Below are 21808 nucleotides of genomic sequence, written 5' to 3'. Positions count from 1 at the left end.
ACATCCCTGCAATTGATGCAAAAAACCCCTTGAAAGATACCACCATGCATCTTCCACTCTTGTGCATGATTTGACCAGGGAATAATGCCATTCCACAAGAGGAGTGCCTTGAAGTGGCTTTGTCTTTAGGCTGATGAGCTGGATAGGATAGGACACCTCAGCATGGTCAAGCCAAGACTATATAGGCAGTCTCGTCTCCTGTCTAGGAGAACTCCATTGCCTGTGCCACGTGTGACCTCCATGTTGGAGGCTAGACACTGGGGAGAGAAATCCCGAGGACCGCATTCCTCCTGGACAACCTCAAGCAGGCCACATGCAAGTAATTGATGGAACTAGAGATAAAAAATGGCTGAAGCAATGAATGTGAATATGACATTTATACAATGGGCTAGTTTCTACACACACCCTCACATCTCGCTCTATCCTTCTGGTCATGCAAGAAGCATTATCAGATGCAAGAGGGGAGACTCTTCAGGGTCAGACAAAGAGACAACCCCTGCTTTATCAACCGCAGCTTTGTATGGCAGCACAATATTGGCTGCTCAGTATTTTCTAACAGTAGGAAGCCATCGCCTTTTCCAGCGCTTGACTTGGTATTAAAGCTGTGCCCCATTCCACCAAGGATCCTGCTTAGGGGTGGAGCAGTCTGTCTCTTCAATACCGCTGACAAAAACATTCTATGGGCCAATTAAGATTTTCTTTAACTAAAAACACCAAGCCGCAGACCCTCCGTGTCAACAGCTCACAGATAATTACAGCTGGGAATTGACCCAAGGGACTTGCAGCCATCAGACAGTGAGAATGTGACATATTGGATATATTATCAACTCTAGTCGGCAGCATTATTTCAGAGAAGAAATGTTCTTCGGATCAGGAACTCATCCTTTGGAGCAAGCAGTGCTTATTATTACCGATGTTGGTGTTTTCTCTACCTTAAAGAAAACAGAACCAAAAAACCTCAGTGTGGGGAAATGCGATAATGAAACACAAACAAGTTAGAATCTGGCCTCTTGCTTTTATTCTTCTTTTTTTAAAGGCGCAAGTGTGGTAGATGTGGGACAAAGAACAACAAATATCTCAGGCTGCATTTGCACTGACAATTTGCTGCCTATGCTCCAACTGTCTCTCTTTTTTATTATTTGGGCTTCCCAAATTACTGCCTCTATTTTTGTTCTTGACTTTTCTTTCCAGAAGTTGTACAGCCCTGAGTAAGGAGAGTCTACGCAAAGCTTTGTTCAGATGAGCAAGTTCTAGTATTGCAACACAACAAGAAACTGCTGTAGAAAAGCTCTAGATAACATGTGGCTAAGTCCTGCCAGATGATTTTGTGCTGGTGAAAGCATCAGAGCTGGCTCTGAACAAGCTTATCTGCCTGCAATATATTTCTTGTGCAGCCAGTGGCGTAGCGTGGGGGGTGCCAGGGGGGCCGGCCGCACCGGGTGCAACATGGGCGGGGGGCGCGCTCGCACTAGCAGCTCTCTGCCCCTACTAAAATCCACGGGTTAGGGAGCCCGCGCTCGCTCGGCTTGGCGAGGAGGTCGCGGAAGGGGGAGAGCGAAGCCTTCTGCCGCGGGCAAAAAAAGGAGAGGAAGCCGGGCGGGCGGGCTGGCTGGCGGGGGTCTGGCTGCGCCTGCTGCTGCCGTTGCCGCTGCTGCCGGGCTTTGACAGCTTGGCGAAGCGGAGGGAGAGGAGCTTTATGGTAATTGCGGCTCTCTCTCCACTGGCCGCCTGGGTAGTGAGCCAAGCCGAGCAGGGAGTCTGGCGAGGGGGCGGGAAGAGACTTTCCCCCCTTTTTTCCACCTCGCCTGGTCAAAAAGGAGAGCGGAGTCTCCTCAGGGCGCCCTCCGGCAGGGCAGGGCAAGGCAAGCAGAGCGAGGAGGAGAGAGAGGGGAAGGGGGGGGGGGGAAGCAGCCAGGAAACGCCACGGTGTGGAGGAAGAATCAATTAAGGAGAGAAAGCGAAAAGCCTTGGAGAAAGGGAAAAAAGGAAAGAAAAGAGGCAGCTCCAGGAGAGCGCGGGGGAAAGAGAAGCCTCGCTGCTGCTGCTTGGGAGAGTAAATTACTGTACTTGCCTTGCCCCGGGTTAGGGGGCGCAAATTACTTGCCTTGCCCCGGGTTAGGGGGCGCAAATTACTTGCCTTGCCCCGGGTGCTGATAACCCACGCTACGCCGCTGTGTGCAGCTCAATGGGGAGCAGATGTGGGGCATTAGTGGAAAGTGCAGATACAAGTGAAGATACTGACTCTGAGAGCCAGTGTGGTGTAGTGGTTAAGAGCGGTAGACTCGCAATCTGGGGAACCGGGTTCGCGTCTCCGCTCCTCCACATGCAGCTGCTGGGTGACCTTGGGCTAGTCACACTTCTCTGAAGTCTCTCAGCCCCACTCACCTCACAGAGCGTTTGTTGTGGGGGAGGAAGGGAAAGGAGAATGTTAGCCGCTTTGAGACTCCTTCGGGTAGTGATAAAGCGGGATATCAAACCCAAACTCCTCCTCTTCTTCTTCCTTTGGGCAAGACTGGAGAAACAGAAAATGTTTGTGTGTATTGTGTGTATTGTTTGTATTAGCAAAAAATGATAGCCTCCAAGCCCCTGCTAGTTTGGCCACTGTGACCAAGGCATTCCAGATGCCTTGGCTGCACAAAAACTAAATATTCACCCTACAACCTCAGAAACACTGCTTAGCTAAGTTGTTTTGAATACCTTGGTCACATGGCAGATATACAACCCCATGTCTTCTCCCAACCTTGGACTTGGGGAGGGAATTGGGATCACTGTGCAACAGTCAGACCGATCCCTTTCTAATGGTGCAGCTTCAGAGTTCAGAATTAGGCTGGGACTTGTCATGGTCGCCAGAGGAGGTTGTCACACTCGCCACAGGGGAGTGAAAATATGGAAGACTGTACTTTGGGGATTGGATACCCTTCGGGATCATTTCTGAGCCTTGGAGGGGAAGCACCGTGCACATTTGCAAGCACATTTCTTTCTTAGGAGTCCTTGAGCATATTTCCTGCTCTGCACTTATGTATTATGTTGGAATAGTTACAGTTTGTAGCAACGTTGTAAGGACTGGCCTCATGCAATCTTTTAACACCCCCTCATCTTTAATTTTGTTGTTTCTCAGTTTCTGATGACCCACCACTATTGAGGAAAAATAAGCTGAAATGTAAATGTCGAACTAAAAAAACCTCTCTTAACAGCTTGAATAACACAGCAGTCCTCTCTCAGTCAGGCTAAGGTGGAGGTGGTCATCCAATTTAAAGCCAAAAAAAATCCTTTTAAAATAATGATGGTTGAGGAAAATAAATAGCTGATTGCCTCATTTACTTGTGTAAATTGCTAAAAAACATGGAATATTAATGGCCTTGGTGATGTTGTTTTTTCACAGTTCACTTTAAAGTAGAACCAGCAGCTGTAAAGTCCTGTAGTAGTCCAACTGTTGAGAGATTTTTATTGTGATTTTTATGAAAGGAAATGTAATTTGAAATTTCAAGTTTTCTTCAATTATGCCTTCAAGTTAAAAGGAAAATTGACATATTGGAACAGGAGTCACAGTGGGTTGATTCATAAGTGTACTTAATATGCCCTGTTCTTTCGGTTGCTGTTGTGTCCAATTGGTAGAATGTTTAAATAACCCAAGTATGGAGGTGGGTCTGGGCCATTTAAATGTTCTCTGGTTCTCAGAGGAGCTGCTCATAGATAAATGGTTGGGAGAGCATTTTAAGGGTACTGAAAACACTGTTTTTTTCTGGGTGTTTGGGTGGTGTGTGAGATACTGAGCCTCAACACAGGGTGTGTTTTTAAAAAATGTGTTTCAGTAACACTAATAACTCCTGGAAATCAACTTAATTTGTCTTTGTAGGTTAGCATTACTCTGGGTGAGTTTGTGTCAAGGCATGGTTGAGGCCAGAAGTATCTCTCCAAAAGACATGCCCTCAGCCCCTGGCATAGAAATGCAGCTTACTAACCATTTAGCAAGCTTACAGTAGAGGAAAAAAAGCCTTCCACAAAGGGGTTGACAGCTCCACCCCTCCTATACAAGCTTGCTTACTCACCTGTGTACAATTCCTGGTCACCTATGGCTACCATGTGCATATAGTTTAAGACAAAGTTGCAGTCATTTGCCTAGAGGTACTTTCAGCTTTCTCTCTATGTGTAATAGACCTCTCTGCTTGTCTCACAGTGTCTTCCTGAATTTATTCGCTCCACTCATGCCCCCACTTGCACAGAAGTTTTATTGGCACACCAAATCTGAAAGCTATAGATATAGATATAGTCTATGGTGGACATTTGCCCCTGTTAATACAGATTCACCTTCGGTTTTCACGCTAAACATTGTGAGTTTGCTTTGAAGTCTTTCCATTCACAGGTGAATCCTAACATGCCTGCTGATAAACTATGGAGCGCATGTGAAAGAGCGGGCATGCATATGATGCCTTTAATGTATATCTGGTTTACATGGGTATTTTTAATTTTTGCAATTCTTTTGTATGTTTTTCAGTGCGGTCGGTACGTTTGCCCGAGCTCTGGACTGCAGTAGTTCTGTAAGACAACCTAGTTTACACATGAGCGCTGCTGCTGCTTCCCGTGACATCACTCTGGTGAGATGCTTCCTTGAAATCCTCTTTTTGCGCATTAATGCATACTGGGCGGGATTTAAGAGGTGGACTCCCTCCTGGTCCTCTGTGCTGCTGATCAGGATGTGAAGGATTTTGAATACCTGCATGTGAATGTTCTGAGTACTCCCTTCAGCTGCCTCTTGTTCAAGCCAAACTGCTGGGAACCTTCTTATAGAATCACAGAACTGTAGTGTTGGAAGGGACTTTGAGGGTCATCTGGCCCACCCCCCTGCAATGCAGGAATCGCAGCTAAAGCATCCATGACAGATGGCCACCCAACCTCTGCTTAAAAACTCCCATGAATGAGGTTTTCTTTCTCGGAGGTAGGGGCTGGAGGAGGAAGAAATACACCACATGGAAGGTGTTTTAGGTAGCATTCAGGGGTAGGGTGGGGATTGCAAATTGTCTCCCTTTAGGTTAGCAGATACTTCTACAGGACCCAAAGCTGTTCTGTAAATGGAACAGCAACACTGGATTTCACCCACAGAACTTAGAGCTAAGGCTACGATCCTATTCCATAAGTGATATTCAACTAAGTTTTACTCGGAGTCGACTCACTTAAAATAATGAACATAACTAAGTTAGGCCTATTAATTTCAGTGGGTGTACTCTGAGTAGATGAATACCACCTTGCAGTAAGCCCAGTTGAACACAAGAGAACTTTTAAGTGGGCATGTTTAAGACTGTGCTGCAAAAGACGCAGGTGTTTCAGGGTACAGTAGGTTCATGTCATCCATCCCTTGACACCTGACAGGCCTGTGCAAACACTATTTTAGGGCTGTATTTTGGCATCTCTCAGTGTTTGGAATTGGTTGCTCTTTGTTCCTGAAACTAATAATAAAATGCATTTTTTGAAAGTGGAAGAATGATACCATTTAATCATAATATGAGAGCATCTTTTAGATAACCATGCGCTGTCATAAGAGAATAAGCACAAAAACATATGAAAATATGATACTCATCTTTCAGTGTCTCTGAGAGTGATAAAGCTTGACTGAAAATGACTTGATACTGTTACATATGGAAATCTGAAACACGAATCTTTACAATCCAGGCCAGTGGTTCCCAATTGGTGGTCCATAGACCCCCTGAGGTCTGCCCAATGCACCCGGGGGTCTGTGGCACATACCCGTCAACTGTCTGGGACATCCCGTTTTTGGTCACTGTGTGGGTCATGTGACTCACACGGGAGCACGTCCCAGTTTTGTCCTGGGACATGTTGGCGCTATTCACATAATGAGAACTACCACAGAGAGAGCAACATTTTCAAAAGTAGGGGGTCCATGTCTTGGCTTCTGAAAAACGGGAGTTATGCAGAATTTGGCTAATTGGGAACTGCTCAGCAAGTTCACAATAGTCATCTTCAGGAGTTACTTAAAAGACTTAAGTTATCACGGGGGAAGGAAGCGGAGTGGGCGAACACGCAAGCTGGGTCCCCATCACCAATCTCATTGCCCTTCAACTCACGGTCAGTGTGAGGTGGGCAGCCTCTTGTACCTGGCGGAGGAGCCCTGTATGCTTTAAAGCCCTGTAAAATTAGTGGAAGATGAATGGGGAGCTTCCATGATGAGGATAATGAAGACAGTGGTGAGGCGCAGCTCATCCCCAGTGCTCCCCTCGTATGATAACTTACCCTTCTTCAGTCACACCTAAAATGGCTAAACCTGTTCCTCTTTTGCTGTTGCAAATTCAAGAAGAAGCCAGGAGCTTCTCGGGAGGAGGGCCAGGCTGGCACTGAGGCAGCTCTTAACAGCGTTTGGACTAGTAGCTATGTGGAACTACATTGAGAGGCAATAGTTTAATGGCAAGAGGATTAGACCAGACACAGAGGATATCCAGGCTCAAGTCCCTACTTCATTGTGAAGCTCACTGGGCAGTCTTGATCTAGTGTCTCTCTCTCTCTCTCTCTACCTCTACCTCTACCTCTACCTCTCTACCTCAGAGGGTTATTGCAAAGCTATAATGGAAGGAGGGACCATAGAGGAACAGCGGGAAGTTATATAAATATGCATGGCCTTTGGGTATCTGGCATTGTATTTCCCCTCCTTCACACTGTTCCGAGGCTGTTCTGTCCTCAAAAGTACACACTGGGTACACTGACTGACTGATACATTTAGTTTTTGGACAGTTGTATGAAAGTTTTATCCTTGCTAATGATTAACTTCGTTAACCAGAAGAGCCAGGCCAGATTTAATTACCATTCTGTGCTCTTGTTCATTATCTCGACCACTTCTTGCCTGCTTTCTTGGCATTATTAAAACTTCTGTTCTCTTTTTCATTCTCAAGCTAAGGAGGAGGTTTCCCCCCTTCAAATAGCACTTTTACTCTTAATTGGTGATCATATTTGGAGCCGACGTGCTCTCTGAGGGTTTTGATATATTTCATTACCATCCTGAAAGTACTTGGTTGTTAAAATACAGTATTCTAACCCTCTTTTTTTAAGCAGCTAGCCCTTGCTTTCTGTTCTATTCTTTTACTGAATTGAAAGTCCTTTGTTGCTGTGTCTCTTAAAGGCTGTATGTTTAGCGGTAGAGTGCATGCATTTTATTCAAAAGGTCTCAGCTTTGATCCCCAGCATCTCCAGTGGGAATCTTAGAGCCAATGCTAGTCAGTGTCAGCAGTACAGACCTATATGGACCAATATTCTGACTTGGTATAAGGCAGCTTCATACAATTCTGTGTTCCTCCCTCGTTCCTAATGCCCTTTTCAAATTATTTCTAAAATGCGTTGCATGCTTCGGGCATCCTCCCTTAAGATGGGACTAAGTCGTAGGTTTAAGGAACTCTCCTGGAGGTTTCTACAGCATTGTACAGACAATAAAAATTCAGGATTAATCAACACACGAAGGGGTAAATAGGATCACACTGACTTGTCCTAAACCCACACAGATTAGGTGCTCTGTGCAGACTCTGCAGGCATATGTGCCCACAAAAGGCTGTAAACAAGACCCAATTGATGCATGGGTGTTTGGGATGTGCGAACGTGATCCCATTCCCCTCCACCATGTCTCATTGTATTGCTCTACCTTTGATGCTTTTTTCTCTACCTTGGATGGTCTTCTGAACAGGTCTTACAAGACTCAGGTTTGCTCACTTAACTGCACTGTTTCTTGCCTATTTTCATAGTCAAGAAAGGGAAGCATGAGGGTAACAGAAAGCAGAAACTGCAGTTGAATTAAAATCTGTATCATGGGAAGAGCGCAACAGAAGAGAGAGGGTTCTCAGCTCTTGTTTACTGCAATTAGCATGTAGAGAATTGTGGAGCCCATTGAATTTAGTGGGTTGCTTTTGTGTTTTTTGTCCAGTTTCATGCCATGGATACATTGCATAAGCATAACTATGACCTGAGCAGTGCTATTAGTGTCCTGGTTCCACTTGGAGGGCCTGTCCTTTGCAGAGATGAAATGGAAGAATGGTCCGCTTCAGAGGCTAGTTTGTTTGAAGAAGCCCTAGAGAAATACGGCAAAGACTTCAACGACATACGACAAGACTTTGTAAGTAGAAGTATACCCCCTTTCTATCCCTCATTGAGTTGTTTTCCACAGACAGCTCGATTTTGGTGTTAGAAACTCAGTTGTATAAGCTAGGCACCAAATGGCTCCTTAAACCAAGGTGGCAGTTGCCAAAACAGACTGTCTAGTTGCCATTCTTGGGCAAGATGGCTTTAGAGCCCTATTTTTCAAATGATGGAGTGACAGGTTTGATTATCCAGTTAAACATCCAGCTAGTTCAGATGACAACCTTGAACTAAGTTAAGAAGTTTGAGAACTTAAAGAAGAAAAGTCACTTGATCCAGGGATAGTACACACATATATTGGACTAGTCCTACCTCTTTTTCTTAAGGGTGACATGGACCATTCATAACGTAAGACTATCCTTCACAACTGTGAGCAGGGCAGTGGGGTGGGCTAAGTGAAGACAAGCAACAACTATGACGTTGTTCCCTGCTCCTGCTCAGGCTGCACAGAAAAAGCATTTTGGTTCCTGCATTATCTGATTATGCAGATAAAATATAGCCGATAGAATTCTACAGGATGAGGTATTAGCGTGTGAAAACAGTCCAGATCTAGTGATCCCCAGGCATGCAGCTCCAGATGGTGGAGATGTCAGGCACCATTCTGGCACCCAGGCATCTTCCCTTGGTTACAAGTAGTCCATACGTGTGCATGTAAATATCAGAGGAAGGCCCATACTTCAGTAGTAGAGCATGCAAATGGTCCCAGCTCAAAGCCTGTTAAGTCTGCATTAAAAAGGTGGCAGTGCTGGTGAGGTCCTCTGCCTGGAGACCTTGGAGAGCTGCTATCAGGCAGAATAAACAATACTGGGCAAGTGGACTGGCCTTTTATAAGGCATCTTTATATGTGGAGTGTAAATAATATGCCTGATGTAGACAGTTCACTGAGCGAAAAGCACCTGAGTGCTCTTTCCCCCCCTTCGTGGCATCATTTAACAATAATGGCTGTTCTTAAAAAAATAATTGGCACCTGTTTGCCTAATCGTAGCTGCTAGGATTGCCATTAAATCAGAGGTTTTGTATCATAGCTTGCAAGCTGCATTTAAACTGCAGTATCCTAATTTAAGATGCTGTAATTTAGCCAGTCAGGCCAACACTAGGAGCACAAGGAGGGGGAGAAGGAGACGCCCCTGAGGGTGTGCAGGGCTCATTCTCAGCCTGATAGAAGGAGTCAAATTATTCTCTAATACTATCACAAATTGGAGGTAAACAAAATTTTAGCAGTTTGCAAAAGAAAAGAAGTTTAGATTTGAAAGTGTTTGCAGTTTTTTTCCGTTTGAAAAGGTACATAAATGGCACGAGAGCTTGAAGTCCAATGAACCGTGTTTACATATTAATGAAGTTCATTCTGTGTTCCCAATTTTAAACACTGATGGATGTTGTTAACACGGTTGAAATAGAACAAAGGTGGAAAGAATCCAAAGTATAGGGTAAAGCATGCTGGTGTAACTTACTCTATTCCAAACTCTGTTCCGGAACAGAGCTGCTTCCTGCTGAGCCAGCCCAAGCCTTCAAAACTAGAGTTTTTCTTACATTGCCCTTTTTGACAGTGTAACTTCTGCTGGATTGTTAGGTCCAAACAGAGTTTGGAATAGGGGTATGTCTCCTCCTTCACTATTCCACCCCTGTTTTAGGCGTTGACTCAGCTTAGCCATCACCAGCTGAGTCAGGTTGGTGTATTTATGCCCTTGTATTTCCAACTGCTGTGGGTTAAACCACAGAGCCTAGGACTTGCTGATCAGAAGGTCAGCGGTTCAAATCCCCACGACAGGGTGAGCTCCCGTTGCTCGGTCCCTGCTCCTGCCAACCTAGCAGTTCGAAAGCACATCAAAGTGAAAGTAGATAAATAGGTACCGCTCTGGCGGGAAGGTAAACGCCATTTCCATGTGCAGCTCTGGTTTGCCAGAAGTGGCTTAGCCATGCTGGCCACATGACCCGGAAGCTGTGCGCCGGCTCCCTCGGCCAGTTGAGCGAGATGAGCGCTGCAACCCCAGAGTCGGTCACGACTGGACCTAATGGTCAGGGGTCCCTTTACCTTTACTAAGGTGCTACTGGACAATTTTTTAATATATTTTGAGTGCGTCAGACAAACAGAGCTACCTACCTGAATCTAGGCTAATTGTGTGTGTGTGTGTGTGTGTGTGTGTGTGTGTGTGTGTGAAAGTTCTTTTGTGGTTTGGAATGGGACATGAGGTGAAGTCTTTCTGAATTCTTCTTAATACTGGTGTGGGCTCATGAAACTTTACTAAGAAAACAAATAAACAAATAGGTAAACGGTGTTTCTGTGCGCTGCTCTGGTTCTCCAGAAGCGGCTTAGTCATGCTGGCCGCATGACCCGGAAGCTGTACGCCGGCTCCCTCGGCCAATAAAGCGAGATGAGCGCCGCAACCCCAGAGTCGTCCGCAACTGGACCTAATGGCCAGGGGTCCCTTTACCTTTACCTGTTTCCTACTGAACTGGGCTGAGGGTCCTCAGTTGGCTTAGACAGAGATCCTCTTATTCCAGACTTTGCTCATCCCTGCAGATCTTGAGTTTGGGTTGTTCCCAAAGTCAGCTTCAAGAACATAGTTTGCAACCTTGGAAAGGTCAGAGATCTCCACAAAGTTCTCTAAACATGGAATAAAGAAGTCCGCCACTTAAAAAAAAAAATTGTACTCTGTTTCATCTTATGTATCATTTTTATAGTTTAAGTGATTTAATCCCTGCCGGATTAAAATAAAGGTTTGGAATATACACATCTTATCTTCAAGGCACCAAGATAAAAAAAAGCATGCTGTTTTATCCGAGGTTGACCCTACTGAGCAGTTGAAAGAACTCTGGAAGTACAAAGACCTGCTGCTAATGTGGCACAAGTAAATACTAGCTATCTGCTAAGATGCAGTGTTACCGGTAGGGACCAAAAACTAGAATAATTAAAGTAATGATATATCAGTTCATGAAAACTATGTGCTGTTTTTGAGGATATGCTGTCTTGCTCGGTATGTCATCTGCAGTTGCCATCGCTGCCCCTCTGGCTTCTCTGATCTTGCGAATTAATTCTGTTGTGACATTAAGTAATCATTTGATAACAGAATGCCTGCTTCTTAGGGAAGAGGGTTGATCCACAGTGGCATACAGCTGATTCATTTTGGCACACTCTTCCTACTAACTGTGTGTCGATGTGTGAAAAGCTCAGTGCAGAAGGGTTCCATCACTTTTGTAACACTTAGGGCTTGGAGTAGAACAAACGGGATGGAGGTAAGGTTTGTAATACCTCTCTCCTGGAGGCGTGCGAACTTGAAAACAACTTGTGCCAAGATTTCTTCATAATATAGGAAGCTGACATGTAGAAAGCTAACAGTATTTTTACTGGCTAGCCCTCACTTTTTAAAAAACAAAACACTTAATGAAAGCACTGTGTTGCTTTGTCTCAAAGGTTCACGGTGCAGTGGTAGAGTCCATAGCATGCATGCAAAAGGTCTGAGTTTCAATCCGTAGCATCACCAGATAAGACAGCCAAAAACCTGGAGAGTCAGCCTTGAAAATACTGAGTTCAAAGGAACAATGGTTTGACTTGATATAAGGCAGCTTCATAGAAACATAGAGTTGTAGGGCTAGAACGGACTCTGAGGGTCTTTGAGTCCCTTGTTCCTAGTCCTCTTCTCCTACCCATGGAGACTAAAAAACCCCAACCCCAGACAGTACAATTTATAAACAGTGGCAACACAAACAAACTTAAAAGTATCAAACTGATGCCAGCATTTGAAAAGGTCCTTAATAGAAGAATCCATGTCTTCTTAAGATTTTAATTATTTCTTAAATAGATTTTAATGGAATATTTAAGGCCTTTCTCAACCTGTGGGTCCCCAGATGTTGTTGAACTACAACTCCCATCACCCCTAGCTAGCAAGGCCAGAGCTCAGGGATGATGGGAGTTGTAGTCCAACAACATCTGGGGACCCACAGGTTGAGAACCGCTACTCTAAGGCATGGGTAGGCAAACTAAGGCCCACATTTTACATGAATGAATTTTACATAAAGTGAATCTCTGGGTTATTTGTGGGACATAGGAATTCGTTCATTCCCCCCCCCCAAAAAAAAAATAATAGTCCGGCCCCCCACAAGGTCTGAGGGACAGTGGAACGGCCCCCTGCTGAAAAAGTTTGCTGACCCCTGCTCTAAGGACTAGTACAAAAGCCCAGTGACTTTCCCAGATCCTAAGCCACCAGAATTTGTCTAACCAAACTCTTGAGTGTGTTTCCTTACCCATTTCCCAGAGAGAAGCAGGTAATTTTATTACGGGTGGCAAACCTCTGGGCCTCCAAATGTTGTTAGACTTCAGCTCCTATCAGCCCCCAACCAGCAAGACCGGTGGTCAGGGATTATGGAAGTTGTAGTCAAAAAACAACAACAACATATTGCGAGCCCACCCCTCTTATTACCTTTGCTAACGTAGACTATGCTTCCTTGACCTCTAAATTGCAGTGAGATTTATAAAAAGTCTTTTTTCCTGGGTCTAAATTACATCGTGCTGAGTTTGCTGCAACATTGCAGTTAAAATGTGAAGTTTACCAGACATTGTAATTAAGTATTTTTGTTTTCGTTTCGTTTTTCAGCTTCCTTGGAAGTCTCTGACTAGCATCATTGAATATTATTATATGTGGAAAACTACAGACAGATACATCCAGCAGGTAATTTTTTTATACTTTGCCCTGGGTTGGCCAAGTAAATGAACGTGAAGTTCTGTAGCACCTGGGTTGCTTTTGGACCTCTCTCTGAGAGTGGTCTGCTCTGGGAGAAGGAGATCTGACCTCACAGGGCCCCTTCTCACTGAAGCTCTTGCCTTTCTCTGGTTGGCAAGGGGTGTGTGTGGCAGGAGTGGCTTCCATTCACCTTGAGGATCTCTTATGCCATATTCCTTCAATTGTTTCCAATGGAAGCAATACAAGAAACAGGTTGGGTCGGGGGGTAATGACCCAGAACCCCCCCCCCCCTGCCTGCCCCATTGTGGTCTCAAAAGGGCTTTGGATTTTGCAGTGTGATTACGTTTGGTTCTCTCTGCCCCAACCCAGGAGGATTGCCCAGTAAACAGATATTGTATAGATTCCAGAAAATGGGATTTAGAAAGCTAAATCTCAGTGGTAATCTAATTTAGGGAGGCTTTAAACATGTCAAAATACCCACATGGAAGACACATCTGAGTGAGGATTGGCACGTAGCCATAGATCAGATTATCATGTGTGATGATCTCACACACAACTCGACAGTGACACACACACACACACACACACAGAGAGAGAGAGAGAGAGAGAGAGAGAGAGAGAGAGAGCGCTAATTCCTGGAATTTCTCTGTGTAGGAAGTTAACAGCATTTGAAGTGACCTTTCATTTCTTTGAAGGATATAATTAAACATGATGAAGAAATCCAGGAATTACGTATATTTAGATACTTTGGCTTGGATCCAGCGCAGCCATTTCCTGAACAGGAGAGCTATTTGTGCTCAAACTTGAACAGAAGCAGATACTTGAAGAAAGAGAAGGGAAGAGGCAGTTGATTTGTCTGATTTTTTAAAAAAGCTAATTAATACAGTATGATTCCACAATGGTTGTTGTAAATAAAGACTCAACAGCGTCATTGCCCCTCCAGTAACAATTCTTTTTTCTAACTCAATACTTGGTCTTAACTTTATACCTTATTTTCCTCAATTGGTTCCCATTATTTGGGAATACGTCCATCGCTTGCTGTTTCAACTCGGGGCTGTGTGTGTTTCAGCAGAGCCCAGGGCAGAGTTGTTGTAACAAATCAGTGTCACCCTATTGATGACAGTCATTTTGGTGTTAATTTATCCAAGTAGTAAGTAATTTAGGAGAAGGTTGGTCCATATTGTTGTCATATACATAGTCATTGGCATTGTGGGAAAAGCATGTGAGCGCTAGAAACAGGCGCTTGTGCACAGCTTAGCTTTGCAGCATGTGTGTGTGTGTGTGTGTGTGTGTGTGTGTGTGATCACACCTTCCAGCAAGCTGCCCATTTGATTTAGCTATTACAAAGTGTCATGAATTACTCTCCTTTATTTTAGGATATATATATAGATATATGTTTAACAAATCAGTTTTTGAGGATGACATTGTAACACTTAGAAACAAGTATTTAAAAATCAACCAGCATTGTAACAACTGCCGAGTTAAGGTCATCCTGAAGTTGAACAACCTTCAGGGGAATCCTGTGTTTAAATAAATGTGAGATCAACGTTGAGTCTTTACTTATCCCTGTATTGAGAGGGCAGGTTTAACTTGATGCCACATGAATATCCCTGGCAAGGGCATTCCATAAGGCAGCCTTCACCAACATGGTACCTTCCAGATGTTTTTGACCACAATACCCATCAGCCCCAGTGATGGGTTTTGTAGTACAAAACTCCTGGAGGGCACCAGGTTAGCGAAGCCTGCCGCAAGTTGTAAAGCCCTTACCTGTCACCACCCATCCAACCACCAGAAGTAGGGGAACCTGGATCTGGGGCCTCTGGGCTGGATCGTAAAGACCGAGAAAGTCCATCTGGTCGCCTGACAGGAACTGAAATGTTGTAGTTCTGTGAGATACTAAATTTCTTCCATCTTTTCTAATAGAAACGCCTAAAAGCTGCTGAAGCAGAAAGCAAATTGAAACAAGTTTACATACCAACCTAGTAAGTATCACAAATATTAATGCTTCCTTTGAAAGAATAATAATATAATAATAATGTGAAATGTGTAGAGAACAAATCCTTGTTTTTATTGGACAAGCGAAGAAGCAGCATCCATAAAACCTATATTGCTTTGAAGATTTTTCATAGCCTAGTAAGGTCCAGTTATGCCCATGCAGGCTTTTAAAAAAACAGTTTTCAAATTATTTCCTTACGTAGCAGTGCTAATGCAAAAATCACAGACCTCTTCAGCAGCAATCCTATCCACGCTTACCTGGGATTACGCCTGACTGAACACTGAATACAAAATATGTGTAGGGCTCCATGTTAATGGTACTCATGCCTGAGAAATAAGGTGTATGTTTACAATCTGAGACTATTTCCTCAGTATGAACAGGTGACTTACATTAGGCAATATTGTTAAGTGTACCTGCAACAACTTTAAGAGGCGCTTTTGTATTGGACAAAATTTTACATCCTTGTGTTTGGTAGGCTATAAAAGTGATTTTTGCAAATGTTCCTTCTGATGCTGATGTCATAGTTTTGGGGGAGCGCCCCACTACCAGATGCATTTATCAAGTGAGGCACAGAGTCTCTGCCTCGCCGCCCCCCCCCCCAATTTCTGTACAAATACTCACCCAGCTGGATCTTTGCAGACCTTCTGGACGGATCTTCCATGCCATAGATTTATTTGTTTGTTTTCAGCAGTTCCATCTCACCTTCCTAAAAAAAATAACGAAGATGGCTAATGAACTGATAAAAAAAAATCTGAAACAGGACTCAAAATCTAATCAAAGTCTAAGTAGAACTGTGATTATGTCTCAGAGACTTTCACATGCTCAAAAGCTTCAGGCATTGGAAGCAGAAGCAGCCACCCTGTTTTTGCATTTTTACCTTGCTACAATGATTGTTAGAATGCTGTGCATATATTGCTTGCAGGGACGCAGTCGGGGGTATGATTAACTCCAATATATTGGTAGACTCTGAATCCGGGCTAGCTGCAAGAGTATGCACCATAAGAAAGCAGAATTCTCTAAAGCAGGGACAGGGAACCTCTGGCCCGCCATTCAGACGCATTTCTGAGAATGATTTGGTAGCTGCTATGTGTTGATGCTGCATAAGAGATTGTGTTATCAGTCTTTCAGCATTTGTATTCATATCTTTGTTAAGATTTTGCATTAAAGGGAAAAGTGCATAAGTAAGATTCCAGGAGTTTATTTGACCCGAGAGGAATAAATACGGGAAGCGAGCAGCATTAAGAATCCCAGATGTAATCTTTTGCTAATTGAACACTAAGTGTAACAATAATTCCTAATAATATTCTATAGCGAAAACGTTCTGGTTAGCTTAACACACACACACACACACACACACACACACACACACACACACCGTATTTTCCCGTGCATAAGACTATATTTTTTCCTAAATTTTTGAAGGGGTCGTCTTATACACGGATAGTGCATAGCACATTTTATTAATTTTGAGTCCCAAAAAATAGGGGGTGTCTTATACACGGGGGCATCTTATACCCCCCAAAATACGGTATATATCTTAACACAGTATATTATATTTATTATATTATATTATAATTATATTATATTATATTATATTATATTATATTATATTATATTAATATTATTAATTGGAATTGTTTCTTAGAGAATCATGACTAAAACAGAGATCTGTTTGACCCCCAGTATTTGATTAGTCATATGTGCTTTTTGCACAAAGTTTTAACGCCAAGCACAGGAATTCTCATTTAGTGACCCTGGACCGAAGAATGGATTGCTAGGTGCTGCAGGCTGCCTTTGGTTCTCATTACTGCTAGCTGCTGCTTTGAGGAAGACAGTTAGCTTCCTAGTGGCGCGTGCAGCATTTATATGCAAGTACACACAGGACCTGGATGTAATAAACTGAGTTCAGTAGTGGCACATGTGGCGGATTTCAAGCCTTTGAGAACATTGTGAGCTCTCAAAATATTTTTTGCTTTCATTTCCGCATAAAGTATTTGAGAAGTTAGTAGCGTTCTCGCTAATGATGTGGGTAACCACAGAGGATTCTGTCATTTAACTTATGTTGTTAATGTGCTTGTGTGTGTGTGTGTTTGTGATCACTTTAAAGCAACAAACCAAATCCCAGTCAGATATCCAGCAGTAACGGGAAACCAAGTGCCGTGAACGGAGCGGTTGGAGCACCTCACCAGGCCCAGAATGCACTAATAGGCCGTGCTTGTGAAAGCTGCTATGGTAAGTAGAATGGTCACTTTGTGTGTGTGTGTGTGTGTGTGTGTGTGTGTGTGTGTCTCATGCCATGATGTTAAGCAATTAAATAGCTCCGTGTGTACTCACATGAGAGCATCATGCATGTAGGGCTCTGGAGTAGTGCTTACATAAATTCTATACTAACATCAGTGCTTTTCTTTTAGCAAGCCTGCATGATTGCATACCACCAACCTAAACAGCTGAATATTGAGGTTTACCAGGTGTTTACAACACCCCCCGTTTTTGCACAGACTGGCAAGCAATAGAAATGGGTGGTTTATGGTGTCCCTGGTGGGCCCCCTTAGCTAAGTTTATCTTAGTGAATAAGCAGTTGTGTCGCTCTGAGAATTCGGTGAATGCCCTGAATTTTCAAACTGTTAAAATGAATAAAATATATAAAGCTTCTTATTCAAATGTGTGGCATTTGTTGTTGCAGTATACATCTATAATAAATAGATGTGTGTGTGTGTGTGTTTACGTGTGCAGATAAGTATTTTATGCTGAATGGATCAACATAATTTTATTTTCTTCTTTTAGTCACACAGTCTCATCAGTGGTATTCTTGGGGTCCACCCAACATGCAGTGCAGGTTATGTGCACCGTGTTGGATTTATTGGAAGAAATATGGTGGCCTGAAAATGCCAACACTAACAAATGAAGACAGATTTTCTCCTACTCAAACCACAGAGGTAGGATTTCATTATACTGTAGTGATGATGATGATGATGATGATGATGATGATGATTAATAATAATAATAATAAATATGTGCAACCCAGTCCTTTTAACGTTTACTTGGAGTAAGTCCCATCATGTTCAGTGGGGTCTGCTCCCTGTTGCATGTGCTTCTGTAGTGCTGATTTTTAAAATTTCATTATATGATTAGGAATAATTTCATAATTATAATTCACAATTAATTGTTACATTATCCACTGTGTTTTATTGTGGAAATTTAACTCCTTTCCATATTTCCTGTTTAATTGGAAAGTTGTGTTGGACTACCTTGGGTTACCCTGGTCAGAGAAACCATTGTATGAATTACACACCTTTATACAATGCATTTTGAAAAGGTGTTTGTGCTTCGAAGACTGGAAAGGAGTTCTTTGTAGAGTGTGTGTTCGGGTGTTTTCCCACTATGGGAACTTAATCCGTTCTCAAATGGGCAAGTTTTCCCTTGTTCATCTCAGATTAAATTGAAAAGAAGCATGGATCATTTTTTTGACCTGATCCTGTGCTAAGGAAAATGACCCTTGTCTCATCACTCCTCACTGCCCAAACACTGCCCAGCCAACTCTAACCCCCCACTTTCCCTTTCCTTCCTTGCCAAGTGGTGATAATTTGGGAGAAACAGTGATGGTGAGAGGGAAGAGGAGCCAGGAGGCTGATGGGAAATGTAGGATTCCCAAGGTTTACTGTGTTGCAATTCAGTAGGTGAGGAGCACTTGTGGGGACGGAGGGAGAGGAGATTGGAATTCTTCCCTAGCTTGGATTTTGTAAAGTTAGGGGAAGGACATAACTCAGTGTAAGAGCATTGCTTTCCATGCAGCAAGTTCTGGCCTCAGCATCTCCAATGGGGGCAAAAATGCCCCATGTCTGAAATCCTGGAGAGCCATTGCCAGTCAATGTGCTACCCCCTGGATGGACCAATGGCCTGACTCAGAATAAGCCATGTTTCTGTGTTCCAAAGTTGGTTATTGGGTAAGGGGAGAGGGCAAGAGTGAATTCGGGCACTGGGTTTTGATTTTTATATTATAGCCACATATAAGAAAACAGTACATTAATGAAAGGGAAGATCTCAGAAGTAAGACTTTTAGTTTGCATTTTGATTCTCCCCCCCCCCCCCTTACAGGAAGCATGTGTTAGAACACACATGTCTCGACAAGCAACGCAGGGAATACCAGTCCGGAACACAGGCAGTCCAAAATCTGCCGTGAAGACACGCCAGTCGTTCTTCCTCCATACGACATACTTGACTAAACTTGCCCGCCAGGTCTGCAGAAACACTCTACAGTTGAAGCGAGCTGCAAGAAGACCGTTTGTCCTTATTAACTGTGCTGCCATTAGGGCAGAATGTAAGATGTTTCTAAATTCTTAGTTCAATGTGCCATTATTCCAACCACTTTCTGTCGTCTTTTTTTCGTTTGTTTGTTTCTTTTGCAATAAACACATTTCTGTCTATAGCCCCTTTGTGTTATTTTATTTAAAGAAAACTTTATTTTCATTTGTCTTACTTGTCACCAAAGAACAAAGAAAATACTGTAAGTTTATAGAAAGCTTAGTACCTACTGAATAATAAAGGAGGTGTCAAACGCAGACATTGACCCAATTATAGCTTTGTGTGCTATCATACATGCTTCCTTTAACCTCTCCACATTTAATGTATCTGGTGGAAAACAGGCGCCCAGTCTCATAAAACATGAACCATATTTTTGCCATAACGTGAACCAATATGGTGCATAGATAGTGAAATAATGAAGGGGTCACAGGTTTGAAAGCAAAGGCTTGTTTAAAGGTGCAGCATCCCAGTTCATGGCAGCATTGCACTGGGGCAGCATAGCGGTCATGCACAAAAAAACTTTTATAGGGAGACTTCAGTGTAAATGAGGTTTCTGTTGGGACTAACTTAAGGAGGACTCAATTATAAGCTGTCCTAAATGCATATTAGCCATGACAAAGCCAGTGATATCAGTGCAACCATAGGCAATTGACTTATGCAAGGATGGAGCTGAAAGAGACATAGGGCTGCAGCCAACAATGGCATCCCAATGTTGGATCCATCCTTGTTTCCCTTGTAATGTGTAGGACCACTGTTTTGACATCTGCTTTGTCTCCCCATTCCCGAAGTCCAAATCATTGGCTGGGGTAAAATGATGTCAAGATGTGATAAAGTTGAGAGCACACACTACTGCGTAAGAGAGACCAAGGGGTGCTGTTTTCAGCAGCAAATGCCTAGTCTGTAATTTTGCCCTAACCAGATGTGATTCACCACCAGGCAGAGCTGTAGGTCTACGGTCCTCAATTTATCTCACCAGATAAACATGATTCAGAACTTATTTTTCACAACCAAAGAGGAAGGTTTCTGCTTCTTGCAGAGTTGAGAAGGAGACTTCATTCAAGCGAAGTAAATTAACAATGTTGTTTTGCTTATTGAACATTTCCTTGGAAAGGAAACATTTTTATTGCTGTTTTCTGCATTGTTTTACCACTTCTCCCTTGTTTTCATCTGAATTGAGCTTTTGTTTTCACAATGCATTCCTTCCACACTTTCACCTGTTTGCATATTCATCTTATGTCAAAATGAGAAGTTTTTCTATAGGGGGGAAAAATACATCTCATCAATGTTGGATTTTACTATTGCTCTGAAATGAAAGAGGTATATTTTAGAATAGGAAAGTGTCTTCCAGCACACAGATACAGCTCCCAGCTAAGCTTCCCTGTTGATTGGCTTTGGTGGAAGGGGATGCTGTGATCAGCTGGGTTAAGCACTGCAGCCCAGTGGCTCCTTGAGCATACAAAACACAAGACTCATTCATTTTAAGGGAGCTCCACATTGTGAATGTGAGTATGGAGCTCCCTCCTCCTTTGCTATGAATAGGGTTCACTTTTTGTATACAGCAGTCTCCCCCCCCCCTTTTTCCCCCTTCTGCATGTTCAAATATCCCCTGGACCTGAATGCTCGACACAGCAGAAGTTGTTTCAGTATATGTTAGTGGACAGAGATCCACAGTAAAAAGATTCAGACCACAAACGCTGCTAACAATACAGCCTGCGTTCATCTCAGGGGAGCTGGCACAGTGGTGGGGCACCTCTGGCCTGCAAGCCTCATTAGACCTGCCAGCAGCCCAAATTTGGCCCATGAAGTCATTTCCCCACCAGCAACACACCTGGTGCCATATGCAACCTCGGGTATGTCACAGGAAAGACGTGGCTTAATAGTGTGCTCCCATTTCTTCCTTGGCAAGTGGGGCTCACAGACAGCCCCACCAGGATCAGCTGCACTAGGAAGTTCCCCATTGGGGTTGCTCTCAGCATCAATTACTGATTGGCGTTTGGTGCACACCCCTTTGCAGGTGTTCGGTAAGCGCCGGTCAGCTGGCTGATACTATCCGTACGTCCCTTTGCTTAGCTGCTTGGCACTTCACTTTTGCAATCTGTTTGCTTGCATGATTTGCATTCCGAGTACCTGCAAAGGGGAATTTTTCCTCTGCCAGTCCATAGCTGCGAGCGCATTAACCCTGCATAAGCTATATTGAAATCAAATGATTGCTTGATGGACTGTACTCTAAGCGTAATCCGGAGCCGGTCAGTGCTTGGATCTGGAGACTGTTAATGTAATAGAAAATCGTATCACCTTTGAGAATAGCCTTTTTATATATTTAAATATAAGAAGAGCCCTTCTGGATTTGATCCAAGAGCAATATCTGGTCCAGCATCCTGTTTCACATAGTGGCCTCTGGTATGTTTCCAGGAGGGACAGAAGGACCCCCAGGCCTCTCCTGCTGTTGTTCCCCAGCTTCTGGTAATGCACAGACACATTGCCACTGAAGCTGGTGGTAGAATATTGCAATCATGACTTGGCCGGAACATTAGAACAGTACTGCTAGGTACCACCTAATAAATGCCACCTAATATTATTAGATAAATTGCTACCAACAGTAGTGTGTCTAAAAACAAAATGTGTACTGTGTACATCTGTGACTCACAGTTTTTGCTAGCTAATTCCACAAGGGAAAAATGTGTATTTTAGCAGAATTGTA

The 21808-nt window shown here is 43.4% G+C and overlaps 1 protein-coding gene across 1 annotated transcript in view; it reads left to right on the top strand.

Annotated features, from left to right (window-relative positions):
• MTA3 (metastasis associated 1 family member 3) overlaps positions 1–21808 on the top strand; it is a 118262-nt gene that overhangs the window by 48220 nt on the left and 48234 nt on the right. The window contains exons 8-14 of the mRNA XM_028724794.2: positions 4496–4595; positions 7919–8107; positions 12723–12797; positions 14733–14791; positions 16913–17037; positions 17590–17741; positions 18901–19123. Coding sequence (XP_028580627.2) covers positions 4496–4595; positions 7919–8107; positions 12723–12797; positions 14733–14791; positions 16913–17037; positions 17590–17741; positions 18901–19123 — 923 coding nt within the window. The remainder of the gene's footprint in view (positions 1–4495; positions 4596–7918; positions 8108–12722; positions 12798–14732; positions 14792–16912; positions 17038–17589; positions 17742–18900; positions 19124–21808) is intronic.

This window comes from Podarcis muralis, chromosome 3, assembly GCF_964188315.1.
Source record: "Podarcis muralis chromosome 3, rPodMur119.hap1.1, whole genome shotgun sequence".
Classification (NCBI taxonomy): domain Eukaryota; kingdom Metazoa; phylum Chordata; class Lepidosauria; order Squamata; family Lacertidae; genus Podarcis; species Podarcis muralis.
Note: the sequence above shows the minus strand (reverse complement) of the source record. Positions and strands in the feature narration are given on the sequence as shown.